This window comes from Cebidichthys violaceus, unplaced genomic scaffold, assembly GCF_023349555.1.
Source record: "Cebidichthys violaceus isolate CVI_PGR_0920_01 unplaced genomic scaffold, fCebVio1.0.p SCAF_8, whole genome shotgun sequence".
Classification (NCBI taxonomy): Eukaryota; Metazoa; Chordata; class Actinopteri; order Perciformes; family Stichaeidae; genus Cebidichthys; species Cebidichthys violaceus.
The window spans coordinates 3,472,318-3,490,021 of NW_027176964.1; the positions used below are offsets into that span (position 1 = coordinate 3,472,318).

The 17,704-nt window shown below is 41.0% G+C and overlaps 1 protein-coding gene across 3 annotated transcripts in view; it reads right to left on the reverse strand.

The window, feature by feature from the left end:
* The window catches only part of dlgap1a (discs, large (Drosophila) homolog-associated protein 1a), a 110,742-nt gene that overhangs the window by 59,092 nt on the left and 33,946 nt on the right, over nt 1–17,704 (reverse strand). For all 3 annotated transcript variants that reach the window (XM_068737670.1, XM_068737668.1, XM_068737669.1), the window contains one exon: nt 7,952–9,334. In XM_068737670.1, the coding sequence (XP_068593771.1) occupies nt 7,952–9,217 (1,266 nt within the window). In that variant the 5' untranslated portion in view covers nt 9,218–9,334. The remainder of the gene's footprint in view (nt 1–7,951; nt 9,335–17,704) is intronic.

Below are 17,704 nucleotides of genomic sequence, written 5' to 3' on the forward strand. Positions count from 1 at the left end.
TGCCGTAACAGCCGCGCTGGCGAGATGCTGAAGATAATAATTTTGCAAAAAAAAAAAAACAGAGCCGAGGGGAGAACGGGGACAGATTTAATGTTGTTGCTTTGACACGACTGATACAGCTCCCTGTGTTCCGTTCGCCACAATCAAAGGCGAAGATATTGTTTGAAAGGGAAATGTAGTTGTTGTTTTTATCCCCTCGGTCGTGGCTTTAATGCTTAGCTTTCTGAATTTGTACTCTCAGGCTCATCTTTGTGCTCCAGGTTTTAAAAAGAAATCCTGAAAACCTCTCTCTGTCTGAAAGCACTGTTTACTGAAATCAAATTCACTAGCAGTCTAATCTGCAGAAACAACCGTCATCTGTGTTGTATTTGGACTAAACTCAATGGGGCTTTTCCACACTCCCTAACTCAACAGTAAATGACTGCATATGTGAGAACATGTCCACATAGCCCCTGTTGTCCTATCTGTGTCCACCTTATCACAGTTTATCAGTGTCTCTAGACATATACAGTGATTGAGGATTATATCACCCACTCCAAATGAAGACGGATTTAACAAATGGATCTCACATGGATGTGACATTTTTTTAAATATTTGTAAAAAAACAAATACAAAATGTCTTTATCTAGATCTTCATTTTGTTAGCTACGGCCAAAAAAATAAGCTCTTTGCTTCACAGACATTCAAAAACGGAACACAAAGTGTGTGCTTTCCCTTTGTGTCCCCGCTCCTGGCATGATTGCAGTATTTTTTAATAATAAATGTCTGGATCACAGTTAATAAATGAGTCACACTGCTGCTTGTTGAGACTGACAGCAGGCAAAGAGATAAAGAGAGTGTGAGCCACTCTCTCTCTCTTGCCCACTCAGGTCTACTGGACCCTGAAATAGACAGCACTTCTGATGATCCATCCCATCAGCTGGGGTCAGAGGAGCGCCAGTATGTGCCTCTCACGCAGTAGCATACATTCAGGTCAAAGAGGGAACCAGTGGTTTTGCTAAAAGATAGAGATGCACAAACTGGGCTTGGGTCTTCTGATACCCTGTAGAAAGCACTTCAATGGATGGACAACCCCCAAAAAACAGCTGTTGTTTATGTCCTCTGAGCTGCTGGAAGGCTTTTAATACGACACATCTGTTCAGAATGTTTTGACGTTTATTGACGGGAAACTTAATGCTGATTAAAAAAGCTGCAAAGCAGACCCACAAGTGAGAACCACAACGTGGTGAGTATAACACCACTTTTTGGACTGATTATACAGCACTTTCTCACTCCCAAGTCGTCAAATACGGCAGCTTGGTCAGTGGCCCTATGCATCAACTGATGACACTCTTAAGTGTCTGTAGTTATGGCGAAGGTAAAGGAGGAAGTCAGGTGGCATTAAAGGAGGATTAAAGGAGGAGGTTGAGGTGGATGGTCGGGTCCACTGTTAGCTCTATCAGCGCTGTTTGCATTGTTAGCACTGTTAGCACTGGTAGCTGTGAGCTGTTGTCTCAGCTGTCGGCGTGTTGAGAGCCGTGTGGAGGCAATAGTACATGCTCTCAATCTGGTATTTAGCACTTTCAATTAACCAAGTTGTTTTCTGTGAAAACAGCTTATTTTGAAAAGACAGTGTATGCATGTAACGAGCTGACATGAGCAAAACTGATGCTAGAGGGGTACCTAGAGCTTATTAAAAACAACAAAGAGCTGACTGGAAAATAAAAGTGATATTACGGTGAATTTCACATTCAATTAGTGAGTCAGTCTGTCAAAAATAAATAGATGAATATTAAATAAATACAAAAATTCTAATAAAGAATAAAACTGCTATTCAGTTGTGTGAATAATTAGTCAAACTTGACCAATATTATTAATAAGATATTTGGCCCAGCCCAGTTTGAAGCATAAGGTCACTGACCATGCTACAGTATTTAATGAGTTGGGAGTGACAGTGCTTGGAAACATGGAGGAAAGTATTGAGTCTGCATTGACAGCAAATAGCATCAAAACCAAATGAAAACAGGAGGAGATCAGTAAGACACAAAGAGAAAACTAGGATTGACAGCCTGTCTCCAATAAAGGCCTGGTTCTCTCTGCAGCTGAGATAAAGATAAGCTCCAGCCAGTATTTTACTATACTATGTGGCATAGTCATTTGAATGTTGACTCTTGTGTTGGTAATGCTAATGTATGTAATACATGTGTGCTGTACAATAATTAGTAATCACACACACACACACACACACACACACACACACACACACACACACACACACACACACACACACACACACACTCAAACAAAAGATAATCCCACACAGCACAGCAAGAAACAAATACAACAAAGAAACAACACCAGCAGGTGCTGGGGAGGCTGTTTAATTTACTACACACTGGAACAAGTCAAACTACATTCCCCATTTGATTTCTCAGTGTTTCCCAGATATAGAGTGTTTTTAGAGTGACCACTGAAACAGATTTAGTCTGTACTGTCAATGGTCAGTATAGAAATGCAGCTCAACCATTGATTGTGCTCGTCTCCCAGAATGCTCCATTTAAGGGTCAAAATGATTTGAAATGGGGGATCATTTTCTTTCTTTCAGTCCTCCATTTGAAGGGTTGGTTCAATACCATTTCATCACATCTGAGCCCAGTATTGAATCCTTTGAAATCCCTCACTGAATACATTTGGTAGTTCAGTTAGAAGTAACTCAAAGTCACAGATTCATTTGACACTTATAATATTATAATAACATTTTGTTTGCTGAGCAACCTAACTATTGTGCACAATATGAATCTGAGATGAACAGAACAGAACAAGTATTGGACACATTGAAATAACAGCTACTTATTTTTACACTATATTTTTCATGAGTGGTGGCAGTCAATACTGTTGAGATTAAACCTCATCGTACTGTGTGATGAGTTTGGTCTGGATTACTGAAACAGACGTAACGAGATCAGCTGAATGATTCACTGACTTTTTGCATGTATCATTGAGGTCTTTTAGAGAGCATTTCCAAATAGATTCATAAAACGTTTGCACATTTTTGTTCAAGTATTTTAAATCGTGCATTGTTTACATCCATGTTGACGAGCTGCATTCTTCATCTTCTTGTTGCATATCTTGGCGTGTTTTGTTGGAACAAAAAAAAGAACACAATGTGGGCTCCTCTATTAAAGGGAATGCTAATAAACCCTATTCAAATTTAGTTGAACTACCACTGAAATGCCAAAAATATCCAAACCTGTCTACCTCCCATATGCAGGAAAACGCCTCCCCAACACTTTGCCCAACACAGAACTTCAAAGGACAGCACAGCACAGCACAGCAAGAAAAGAAAAAAAAAGGAAAGGCGAGATAACTGGTTGAGAGGCAGGAAGGGAAGCACTACTAAATTAAAAATGAAGTCTACAAACAGGAGAGGATGCCGTTCTTCATGGGTTCATGTCATAAACCTAGCATTCAGAGAGTAAGGCTGCTACTGGCTCTGCACTTACTTCTCTCTTCAACTCAAAAGGAGGAAAGAGGTGGAAGAGGAGAAGGAAGAGGGAGGCTCCCCAAACCAAGAGGAAGTAAAAAGGGGGTGGAGGTGGGTTGGAGGGTGGCTGGGGGGGGAAGGAGTTGGATGAGTGGAGGAAAGGTGGGAGGGGTCGGGGGTGGGGGTGGTGGAGGAAAGGGAGGAGGTGGCGGTGGGGTTCTTGGGAGATCAGAGTAGCAGACTGGTGGTGGGGAGCAATGTTCCCTCTAAGGCTGTGGACGCACTACAGCGTTTGTATATCAGCACACGCTAATACATGTTGAGCAGATAATCTCTTTCTGTCATGTATATACTTCTTAGATACTTGGAGACTCAGATTATTGCACGGTTCAATGCCACTGCAGGTTGTTTTCACTTGTGCAAAAGTACCCAAATCTGTGAGGCCTTTATGTGGTTCAAGAGATTAGTCATTCAGTTTTTTTGTTACACTGTTTCTATCAAGGTCTCCGTCTCTTTGATATATCTGACTCCACTAGACAATTCTAGGCAATGTTCCAAATCACTGAGCATGACTTTTTGCATCAATAGCCGTGTTTCCATTCAATCGCGAGCAACTTTTAAAATCCCAGAGGAAGTGGAAGTTGGAGTGTCTTTAGTTTCTGTTTTTGGCATTTACAAAAATGTGATGCAACCAACTGAGTGGGGAGCCGGGGACGGAAATGGTTGAGATTCAGAAATGTATTCCTTTCATCCCTCCCTCATCGTCCTCCTGAACTAAAGACAGGTGAGGGAGGTGTGTGTGCGGAGCCACAGTCCTCTGTAGCTTCGTATCACGCCGAACTTTAAGCCTGCCTATCTTTTAGCTGTCCGATAGAACGCAAAGGATTTGATTGAAATCCCTCTTGTAACTGTGCACCCCTCAACTATTTAATTTCAGACACTTCATTTAAAAATGCAAAAAAGACGTGAATTAGGCATGTTTCCATCAAACTGGTTTGGAGTGAAGAAACACAGTGTAGCTTGGTCAGAAGGCAACGGTATGGGCTACGCTTTACGCATGGCTGTGATCTGCAGGTAAATGGAGTAGAAGAAGAAGTACTAAAATAAGTGCCTTGTTTGAGAGAAAAAAAATTAGAAAGTCTTCAGGAATTTGTTTCAGTTGGTCAAGTTTAATTTACTCTTTCATGTCAGCCAGTATTGGCCATGTTTAATTAAGTTTGGAGACGAAGACAAGCATTCGCACGTTATATATCCGGGAGGATGTCGACAGCAGAAACAGCTCATCAGTCATGTGGGGATAATTTGCTACAGAAGAATTTAGCATTCCATAATCCATGTAACTCTTTTTCGACAAAGGCAAGAAAAGCGAGCATAGAAGCATTTTTGCGCAATTGAGGAAGTTTTGTTGAATTTTGCCGTTGCCTAATGTGACACTTTCAAATGCACATCAAAATATGTGAATGGGAAGACGGCTAATACGATGAAATTATTTGATTTGTCACATATTTAGTAAACATTTTCTGTGTCAAATCTGTCTCTATTGTGTTGTACAGTGTGTTGGTATCTATGCTTTATAACAATGTGATTTCATAACACTAGTTGTCTGAGTGGTCGTTCCAAACGCGTTGACACATTATTTCTTCATTTAAAATACAAAGTAACAGTGGAGACTCATCAGTCCAGTTTTCCATGACATGGGATTATTATTGTGTACCAAGCTAATTGTTCCAAATTATAGTAATAATTGAAAGCACGGTGAAAAGAGACTCTTCATTCAGTTTTGAATCTGCTTTTCTTAGAAAGCTAACGTTGAGGCTCCACAACGTTTTGGGTTTGGTTACTCTATTAACACATCATCCAAAAATATCCTAATTAGAGATAAAATGATTAGATGATTCAATGATTCATTGATTAGTCGTTTTAACAAAAAAAGATCATATAAAACTATTTGGATGAATAATTAAAGCTAGGGTTGGTAATCTTCAAAAAGATTGAGCGTCAATGTTTGCGTAATCTTGCTTGTTTCTCAAGATTACCAAACCTAGCTTTAATCATTTCAGTTTTGTTTGTTTTTCAACAAAAATTACAAATATCCTCAGTTTCCAGCTCCTGAACTGCCAGTATTTGTTTTTTTTTTCATTGGTGTGATTGTAAAATTAAAAATCTTTGGATTTTGTACAGTTGGGTCATACAAAATAAACAATTTGATGACATCACCTTATGCCGCAGGAAATTGTGAAGCGCAATTTGTCAATGTCGTCTGATATTTTGCAAATCAAAGTATTGATTCATGGAAAAACTACTCAGCATAATAGTTAATTAATAACACAAATAATTGTTATTTGCAGCCCTAATGCTAATTAATATAACTACTATCTGCTAAAGATCATTTTAATTTTAATAAATGATTTTGGTACATTTAATGAAACATTTCTAAAATCCAAGGATCTATTGCTGGAATTGAAAGAACCCTGCAAATATATTGTTGCATGTATAAGATATATATATATATATATATATATATATATATATATATATATATATATATATATATTATTTAAAAAAAAAATTCTGGTATTTTATCAGAATGGCTCAAATCGTTCTGTATATTGACGAATGTAAGATGGAGTCATGCCTAAAGCCCTCTTATTACCAGTTCTAGTGTGTCCCCAGCCTTAGCCAGTGACATCCAGTCATGGTTTCCTGCCATGTAAATCTGCAGTTGTCATTCCAGCCAAACACTAAAGCAATACAGTTATGCAGTTTTGTTAGAGAAGACCCTGGACTTTGACCCAGAGCAGCCCACAGAACTGGGATGCACATCCATGGTCTCTTGTAAGGGTTGTCATGTAAAGCTGCATAAAGGGGCTATTCTTTCATCCCCCTTCCACATTCCACCCTAACTATCAATCCCATAACTATCAATCCCATAACAGCAGAGCGAGTGTAGGGCGCTGTCCGTGGTGCTGAAGTAGGAGACAGATTTGTAATTGTGCTTTTTTCTCTCAGTTATATCTTAGATTAATAATATATTGGCAATAGTCTCTAAACTATATAATATGAATACTCAATGATATTGTAGCCTATATACAGTACTTCATATCATAGTGTCACCTTCATGATCAAAGTGACATGTAGTCCGAGAAGACAGAGAGGATCATAGGAACTGTAATAGTAATTGAGTGTCACAATACCAAAATTGTTGCAATACTCTGGATGCCTGGCTGCCTGGAAAATTCCCAGAATACATTTAAAGAGGCAGCGAAATCGTTATTCACTCTGCTCACTGACTGTAAGGGGGCGTCACCGCATCTCCAAAGGGCCTTTCTAGCTCCGTCATAGCAGGTTGTACACAGCTCCTGAATTAAAGTCTGAAGCTGTGTATCAAATCGGATTAAAGTATAGTTTTACCAACTGTGTGATAATACCTAAATCAATAGGAATACTTTAAAAGAAAGCTGTAAAAGTTGTTGATTGACATTGTAACATGTAAGTATGCTTGTTTTATGTATGAGGGTTTGCATGCGCTCGCCCCACCTCCTCTAAATGAATACGTTTAACAGAAGGCTGAAAGTGGCATTGGTACCAGGGCCACCACTAGAGGGGATTGTGCGGTTCCACAGAGGCACACCACATTTGGAAACACTGTGCTGTCAGTAAAGGGATGTAAACATTGGAATGGCTTACCATGTGCAATAAGTGTTGTGTCCTACTGAACATATTCCACTTTTAAGACCCATCTCAAGCAATGCCTTAAGGCAAACTAGAACTATGACTCATTTTAACTTGTAGCACAATGTAGTTTGTCTTTTCTATTTGTCTATTGTATATCCGCATCTGTATACTGTCACCTGTAGTGTTTCTGGTTTTAGTTCATATATCTAAAAACTCAATCAATAAATAATTCTGGGAACTTTTAAAGAAGCAAACATCCAGTGTCCTGAGTTAAATTTGGCATTTGGATGACCTAAAACTGTTACAACTTATCCCTGATAAACTAGTACTTCATGATATAATAAAAAAATGATGCCAGTACAGCAGCTGTGTACGCCTTGGAACTCGTGGCCAAATTTTACAAAACTTTAGAATGGCCACCTGTCCACTCCAGTAATGGATTCCACCGATTGGTTTGCCCTTCTCTAACTGAAGCTGTTATTCAGCATAGTCAGAGAGTGTAGTGTTTGGTAGGACTGAAAACCTGGAGTGTCGCAAGACTGGACACCACTGACTTAAAGGAAACATTGGTGAGGAAAGTAAGTTGTGGAGAAAAGGGAAGCAAAAAGAGGGGGGAGGAGAGTGAATCGACTGGTTTTGGATGGGAGTCGGGGAGGAATTAGTTACCTGTAAGAAATGGCAAGAGCGCTCCTGCTGCTGACTGCCCTTAGATTTGACTAGAGCTCTATCTAGGTTTAGGTTACCGGATCCTGCGCTGGCTCGAAGCTGGTTGTGGCTGCTGTTGTTGGTGTAGACCTCTCTGGCCCTGCTCACCGTTAGGCTTGATGACCATGCCCCTTTCTTCACAAGGGGCCCGTCCACAAGGCCCAGAGACATCAAGGGGCCACTTCCTCCAACGATACCGCCACCGCTGTTATTGCTGCTACCACTAACTGGCACACATGCCGACGACGCTGCATACTTCACATCGTTGTTGCTCCGGGAGGCTTTGAGTGCAGAGTGGTGGTGCGTGTGGCCATGATGTGCGTGGGTGTGGTTGTGTGTGTGCTCATTGAGTGTGCCGTAAGGGTCCATCATGAAGTATTGCTGGGACTGCGAGGAGGAGAGACTGGGGAGGGGAGTCTGATGGAACTTGTCGTGGCTGTTGCCAGGGTACCGGCCCATTGTCATGGCGATGGGCGAGGGGGAAATGGAGGGTGAGGGTGAGGGCGGAGGTTGGTGGTGGTGAGGGTGGTAGAGACACAGCTCCCGTTCCAGGTTGTCATCTGAGCTCCAATACCCGGAGCCTGGAGCAGACGCTGAGCCGTGGAGCTGGTGGTGGTGGTGGTGGTGGCTTCGATGCTTGGGCTCCGCAGATCGACAGCGCTCGCGGCTCTTGCTGCGCTTCCGCTGGCGCACTCCCACCGGTGGAGTCTCACCCTCCGGGCTGGCCCTTGAACCACCACCACCACCTCCTCCTCCACCACCACCACCATTAACACTCCCGTTATTGGCCCCCTTGGAGGACTGTGTGTGGTGTGGCCCCTCCAATGAATGTGACTTGGTGAAGAGTTTTTGGACTGAGTGGACCAGGTGGCGAATTCTCCCTGGGCTGTCATTGTTGTTATGTTGGGCCCCCATTCCCCCACTGTGGGCCAGCACTCCGCGTTTGTACTGCAGTGTGTGGTAGCCATCTCTGGAGAACGATGGCTGACGCTCAAATGGGTCCGCAAAGTTTGCTGGTACCCGGGTGGGCGTTTTGCCCCCATAGCCTCCTCCACCTCCTCCTCCTCCCCCCCCTACATATGGTACCATGGCCATACACTCATCCTTTACCTCAGGATGGTGGGATGAGGAGGTGGAGTGGCACCTCCTTGGGAAGGTTCCGTATGGGACGATGCTGTTGCTGTCAGAGGGGTACGGGATACGCTGAGCGTTGTAGTAGGACAGCTCAGCTTGATGCGGCATGGGAATGGGCACAGGCATGTCATTCTGACTGATTAAATATGGCTTGCGGTCAACATGGTGACCCAGTAGATCGTACGATGGTTCATAGGAGACCACGTGATGGTGACTCCGACTACTGGACAGGCCTTTCATGACAGGGGGAAAGGATGGGTGGATGGAAAGAGGAATGGTATGGATGAGAGATGCCAGGCAGGCCTGTGACCAGAGAAGGGCTGCAGAAGACTGTCCCTGAGAGGAGAGCTGCAGACTCTGGAAGACAGGAAGAGAGAGGAACAACAAGAAACGGTTAATCCAAGTCAACAAGTCAGACAAAAAAACAGTCCATGACAGTGACAAGCCCTGTGGGTTTAATTAAATCATATTAGTGTTGTAGATGTTAAGACCTTTCAACTTTTGACCTTTAATTATAGCATCCTAATATGCCCCACAGTCCTGTATTAATGGAACCAAGGTTTAGCCCCATGCCTCCCTTCAGATTTTGATGATCCTTTTTCGGATAGTCCATGCTTAGCATTTTAGGATCAGTGCACTGCTGCAAAGCACCTTGAGAGCGACTTGGGGTTCGGTGTCTAACTCATGGACACGGACGCAGACGGTAGGATCCGCCAATTTTGTGGTTAAAGGACGATCCTCTCTCCCTCCTGAGCCACAGTCTCCCAAAAAGTAAACCATTTAAGGAAGAACAAACATGTTTGATTTTTAGGGCTGCAATATATCGACATAATATCAGTTTTGTGATACGAGACAAGATAAGGTGTTGGAAATATTACAAGTATTTTTTCAAAACCTAGACATATCACTTCATTTTGATTTCGGATTCATTCATCTCTCAACGCTCTGCTTATTGTGTGAAGGATCGAGTGAGTGGGATGCCAGAATACATTGGGTGAGAGGAAGGTAAACCCTAAACAGGTTGCCAGTCTGTCACGCATTAGCAAAATAACATTCACATTCACACCTACTGGCATTTCACCTAACCCTTGCATTTTTGGGCCGTAGGAGGAAACCAGAGAAACCAGAGCGAAACCACAAACACACATGAAGAACATGCAAACTCCATCAAGAAAAGCTCTGGGATTTGAACCTATGCTGTGCCAGTGATAACCCTATTATGAGTTGAAATCAAACTGCTGTGCGGCATGATGTCAGCAGAATAGAAAATGCACAGTGGTTACAGTTAGTGTGTGGTGGAGGCTGGCAGGCTAAGCCTGAGTGTCCATAGCGTGTTTTTTTCTGAGCGCCAGCATCTTTTCTCAATTGATCCCAATGAGGAGACAGAGTGTACAGCCAATTAGAGAAAGACCGCTGCACCCAGCATCTTTATTTTTCAGAGCACACCATCTTTATTGGTGTGGCTGCTTGGAGCGCTTTTAGTTAAAAATCTCTGAACTGTTCAGAAAAGTATTAATGTTGTCCCTGTCACTCCTTTTCAGGCGACTCTGGAGTTGGTGCTCATCGTGAAAAAACAATGTCAAACAAATAGAGTGCAGACCAATGAGATAATAAAAAGCAGAGGGACGATGCTAGTGTATCATTCAACAGCAGTTAGAGTGGTCATTGAATCAAAACTTACGTGCAGCGGGTGCGCTTTTTTTATTTGCTACATGGACCTTGTTGGCCTGGATTATATCATCACCTTTAATCTCGCCCACAAATGGCCCTCATTGGCTTGGTTATTGACCACAAAAAAGTTGCATAACTTTATTTGTCCCTGCTCTTTAATACAACCAACTGGAAAATTTCCTAAATTAGTATTTAGCGCCCCTGCCGGTGGTAGGACATCAAAACTTCGTCATACCTTAATGAAAGTTAAAACATGTGGTAAACATTGTAAAGTGGTCGCAGTTTGGTTAGGTTTGGGCAAGAAAACTACTTGGTTAGGTTTAAGAAAGTAAACTACTAGATCAAGTTTTGGCAAGAAAACTACCTGGTTGGGTTTAGGAAAGAAAACTATGTATGTTTGTAACATAACTTAAGTTACATACGTCAGTTAAACTATGCCACGTAAGTGAAGTAAATTCAGTATACTACTTAAAATAGTACAAAATAACTCAATGTTGACTTTTGGTTTGGCACAGGACACAAACAGCAGTTTCCTGGTCCTGTGTTTGCTTGACCCATCCATCCACCCGAATCGAATTTCCTACTAGGATTTAGTCACACTTCATACTGGCACCTAATATACTGGCTGCTTGTACGAACGACCTATGGGGTCGTTTTTTGAAGAGGACAGTCTCAAAATTACGATCAACGGAGCAGCAGAATCTAGTCGAGTTGTGTAATGTTGCACTAAACAGGGTGATGACACACACCGTCTAGCATGAGTGTTTCTATTGGTTGGTCGTGCACCTCCACATGGTCAAAGCTGAATACAGGAGAACTCTGATCCACAAGTCTGCTGGAGCTGACTACTTGGATCGGCCTGCTGAAAGTGTAATGTGACCATATCTCATATTATCATCAACTGAAATCCCACACACAAGGGCTCCGAGTGGTCCAGCTGGTAACCAATAACAAGCCGTTGCTTTGGGGCAACACCAAAAGAAAAAGTAGGAAGTTGATTCAAGAACTGGAACCAATAAATCTAAACATAAACACAGGCAGCTGAGGGACGATGAGTAATAAACATGAATGTCCTTTTTCTTTTTCTACTTAGTGGACGAGGCCAATCCATCCAATCAGCTTGCACTTAGTATTAGTGCAGGTAAGAGTTTAGTAAGAAGTCCCCTCACTCGGATCTTATATAACTGTGAGTTCACATCTCAGGCTGCAGGGTTCAGACTGCTCGCGAGGCAGTTTCATCACAGATGAACAGCCATGCAGGGCCACAGTGTTGATGTGTATGCTGCATGGCTGTGAGTGCACTCGCACTCTTGCATTTGCGATGGCCTTGTGGGAAAGGTGGGTGCGTGTGCATGTCTGTGTGAGTTTCGTCTGTCCTACTTGGCCCATGACACCACTGCTTAACACAATCTGACAGCTCCACTGGTAGAAGGGCTGCTAACAAGCTACAGTAACTCCCAGTGAGTGTAGGTAAGCCGCACACACACACACACACACACACACACACCAGTTGATCCTTCCCCCTTGCCCTCTGGAGTTCCATCAGAATAAATCCTACAGATATCACATATTGACTGTGAGTTTTGGTTGCTTGTTCGAAAAGATGTATTTAAAAATAAAACATATAGTCTGTCAAATGTCTTTAACACATACAGTATACTGTTATATAGTGGTGTAACGGACCCCTGATCCGTACGGATCCCCCGTCATGGTTCGGCACGCATGTGAACCTCAGATTAATTACACAGATTAACGTTAACCATCACAGACTGAAATAAAGTTTACTGACGATCGTTATCCACTAATATTCAGTAAAATATGAGATCAGGACATCATTTATGCTTTTCTAGTCGCTGATCTCTGATAATGTTACATTGTAAACATGTAATTGACAGGAAGGAGAGCTAATAATGTTAGCAGCACCGCTAATGATCAATGAACAAAGGTTCTGTTCAGTTACATTATGATGCGTTCAGGCTCTGCTCAGTGAAAATAAGAATTGGGCAAAGGTAAATTATAACGTTATCATGATGTGATTATAAAAAAATCATTAAAACAACTAATGACAAGATTTGTTTTAATCCATAAATATACAATATTTTATTTCCTTATCATTTGAATTGTGTATTTTTATGAAGAAAAAAAACACTATACAAACAAAGTAAAAGGATAACATTTACAATTGTTGATGGTTTACTGACTTCAGAACGCTTGAAATGATCGTTAGGATGGTTGCAAAAAAAACAACAAATAAATTGTCAGGAGCCTTGTAGACCACCTGCTATAATCAAACAACAAAGGGATCTGTATCTGTACATATAGATTATCAATGATCAGCTGTTAGTATCGGCGGCAAAAAAACATGATCAGGGATCTCTAAAAGTTATATTTGCTCCATTTTTTTTCCTTTTGTGCTGATCCGATCTGTGATCCGATCCGTTGCACCACTACTGTTATGTCATCACTGGTTATGTCAAATCGTTACAATACAGTACAAGTTCAGAGAACTGTATTTCAATTTGTAACCATCTAGAGGCGTGGTATTTCTTAGCTGGGGGAAAGTGACTTCCTGAAATATCTGGGAATGCCTGGGAAACCAACAGATACCCCAAAATCCCGTAAAACCACAACATGACGTTTTTAAACTTTGTACTTCGGAGGTACATTTTGCGTCTGTATGAGACGCACCATCGTCATTATAAGCCGGTCAGAGCAACTCACGTAGAGAGAAAGACGTAGACTTTCACCCAGGAGACCACTGTTCGTATCCTCTGTGAGTTTTTACTGAACGAGAGAGTGATGTACGTTCATGTTTGTTGCTGTCAAGGTCACGGCTTAATGTCAGTCAAAAGAGATGCGATAGAGTCCCTGACAACCTTTGTTGCACATGTGTGGGAAAACTATCAATTTATTTATGAATCCTTACTGCTAACAACTTAAACCAAATCGACCAAATGGCCTTATACAGTAAAAACATGGAGGTACAGTAGCATCTATATCATGATTACCCACAGAACTACTACTCACTACTACATTTCTTTTTCATAGAGGACACGAAATATAGAGGCCACAGGCTTTTAGATATATTTCATTCACTGAACTTATATAATGAGGAGTGTAAATGAACATCATTAGTTTCTCTTCTTTCCATTAATGTTGCCTTAGATGTGAAAGAACCCTGGATTAAATACTGGATGTGTGTTCTTTGGACAATTATGGGTTGGGAGTCCTGAATTACTCTGTCTCAATGAAAAGACATTGTACTCACAACACTGTGTCTAAAAATAAAATGCAACTGAATCGAGGGAGGAAGTGATTCCCTTCAAATGATGCGTTAGTGAAGTCAGACATTGCTGTACAAGGACTCAATAACAGGGTCTTAAACACAGCCTTTTTTGTGTACTAGCACCAATATACATCTGATTACATAAAATAGGACTTATAAAAAGGACCGGAGCAAATATAAAGTATGAGTAGATGGAGGGGAGTCAATTAGAATCTGAATGAAGGTATTCCCAGTACTTAAGAGGGAATGATACAATAGATGACCTTCAAGAGTGAGGTGAAAAGATCTCAAGGTAACAATCTCACGTCTGTAAGCAGAGAGCTGGGGCAGGACAAGATTAGCCTAGCCTAGCATGAAAATGGAGGAGAAATGTTAAAACGACTGGAGTTGAGAATGATGGTTCAGATTAAACAAACAACATATATTAGAGTTAAAGATCTTTAAAGGGTTTGGTAGGTGTATTATTGAACTTTAGAGGGCAAACAGTGTCCCAGAGATTATAACTACCAGTAACAATAACAATAATAATACATTATAATGAATAATAATATTAATTATTATATAATATATAATAATAATATATATATAGTATAATAGTATTATTAGCATTATTAGCAGTATTAGCATTGTTGGCATTATTGGCATTATCTTACCATTTTTATCATTAGCATTATTTTTTATTATAATTATTTTAATCATTATTATTATTATTATCATAAATTCAATTTGTATAGGGTTTTTCAAGAACTCAAAGTCATACAAAGTACACGATCCCTCACTGAATTCCCACCAGGAACATGCTCCTCCCCCTAAAACTGCAAATGTTTTTTGTTGTTGTTCTTTCATGTTGAATAACTATTTTGGGCAGCAACTGGATCATAAGTGAAATGATCCTCTATGGGCCCTATTTAAAAGATTTATAGCACATGTTCGAAAGTGCATGGCGTTTTCTGCTTTGCAAGATTGCAATGCGCCAACAGCGCAACCTGACCACAAATCATTTTCAGGGAAAGTTAATTTGCTACTTACACATGCTGGATGTAAAAATGACAACCGTGGCGGTCTGAAACGAGCGCGGTGCGCTGCTTCGTGCCAGCTGTGGGACAGGTCCTCTATTGCAACTAACTATGAGGGAGAATCTAACAAAGCTACAGAAAGAAGACAACCGAAGCCACTTATCAGAATTGGACCAGGCCGTAAACTGCTGTCGTGATGACTATTTTTTTGTTTCCTTGCAGAATGTAGGCTAAGATTTACTTATCGGTTACACAGTGATCTCAGTGAGCAGAACCGGAGATTAGCTATTTATACAACTGACAGTTGAATGTAAATTTCTAGAAGGAGAGGTGAGAAAAGAGAGATTTTATAGATGGGATGGAAAAACAAATGAGAGATTGACGGCTGAACCCCACCCCAACCCGTCTTTTACCACCACCTCCTGCTGCATTTTTCAAAGAGCCATATGTGCCAGGCAGGCTGGGTTGATGCTGTGTGTAGGCGGAAGGAGAAATGAAAATAGGGCTGAGATCAAGTTATTTTAGGCTAAATGGAAGCTGGCGAACAAAAAGCCTTTGAGTCACACTCTGAGGGTGGATACCAGCACCGAAGGCAGACAGGATACGCATTGAATGTATCCAGATTACTTCTACACCGGGGCACACTGCGGCTGATGACGGAAAGATGAAGAACATTGAAAGGTGACAATGGGGACGATGATGAGTCCATATTTTAATGCTTAAAACTTCTTCCAGAAAACTGTTTTCATGAGCGAACCCTTGAGGTGAGACCCAAGGTCTGGTACCCATTCTGACCACCTTAAGACCTAAACGCAACAAGGGCGTAACGATTAAGCGACTACAAACCGCTGAATGCTTGACTGCTAATATTTCCCATAAAATCTATTAATGCCGGCAGCGATGAACACTTTTTGAATAGATTTATGCAGCCAGAGGATCAAATCCCACGATCCTATTGATCCAGAGCAGCTTCTGGCAGTCTGTCTCAGCTCAATTGTTGTATAGCCTAAGCTACTATAAGCCATTTGATCCCAAAAGTTTGGAATCACGTGCCACAAAAGTTTGATTGGGTACAATCAGATTCTGTATGTTTGAATGCTCTTTTCAAGCTTTTAGGTTATAGAAAGTCCTCTATAAGAATAGATTTTGTTTTGTGTCAAGTGTTTGTTCTGTACAAGAAGGAAAAATACAACAATAATTCCACCAGACTGACGACTGAAAGAGACAAAGACATCTGAGCAACAGTTGAATAAGAAGAGAAGAAATCAGCAGTCATTGGTAAAAGAAACTGGAATCAATGTGTGTGGAATACATCAATGTGTGTGGAATACATGGGAACAGCTTCCTACATGGGAACAGCTTCCTGTTCCAGTGTCAAGAGTTTCACAATAAAAGCAGCCTAGAACAAAGTGCAATTAACAGTCAACGTGTTGCTTTAGCAAAGCTCTTCTTCAAACTTCACAATAGAAATAGAAGGTTAGGGTAGGGTTAAACCTCCTGAATCTGAGAGACTCACTCAATATTTAGAGTTCAATAATGATTGAGGGTCACTGAAGCTTTTCTGGACTGGAAAACTAATTCAGCTTCCACATTCCAACAGTATTCTCCCTGTCATGTAGCACGGTGGGGACATTCAAATGAAAGCTTTAATCCTTTGATTCTTCTTATTTGGAGCCAAAACTCTTTCAAAAGTAAATAAAACATTTAGTCTCTGAATTATTTGCTGATAAAAAAATACATTATTGAATGAAAGAAGAAAAATATCAATATAACAGCCGATTCCAAACTTTGGAACGGCAGAGTACCATTGGAAGATTTGCCACTCAGCTGCCATTCCTTAAAATTCTCAGGTTATTGTTCATCAAACAGTCGATAAAATACCTCTACATATCAAATGGGGATATATTGGGTATTTAATTTGCTGCATTCGACAAATCAGACATTCCAGTCTGGCCAATATAAAAGGTTTCTCAATAAATTTTACGGAAAACGTACCTCACAAATATATGGATTATATCACAATATAGATAAGATAAGATAGACTTTATTGTCCCGAAGGAAATTTGTCTTGGACACATACAGTATATAAAATGACACATACAGTAAATGTTATCCATATCACCCACTCCTAATTACTCATCGTGACAACCGCTGCCACTGTGGTCCTCGAGTGGTCATGCATTTAAAAGTAAATTAGCGCTGATTTGAAAGTCTACTACTGATGGTGTGGTAATGTGCTGGTGAGAAGCTGTGAAATCTGAGAAAGCTCAGTTGGCTGCTGAACGGTGTTCTGCTTTCAGAAAAAAAAAAACCACAAGACAAGAAGACATGGCAGCTAACTGATTACAACCTCTAAATTCAACGACAGCATCACTTCCGCTGTAGTTCAATACGTCAACATATCATCATATATTGGCAGACATTTAATGCATCTAGACAACAATAACATAAGCGTTTCAATGACCTACAAAAACAACCCTCATCAAACTCATCAAATACAGTCGCTTGGTCAGAGGCCCCTCAGAGTCTGATTCAGACGCACTGAGGAACCCATTAGTGTCTGTATGAGATGCACAAGGCTCTCAACTAACTCCGATGTAAACCCATCTTCCCCATTTTTAGACGGTCAGAGGAACTCATGTTGACATTAGTGGAAATTGACACATCGTCCAAGAGAAGTCCAAAACTGACGAGTTGGGAGTAAGAATGTGTCGAAATTCTGACAAGAAGCTTTAAAATACAAACACTGACATT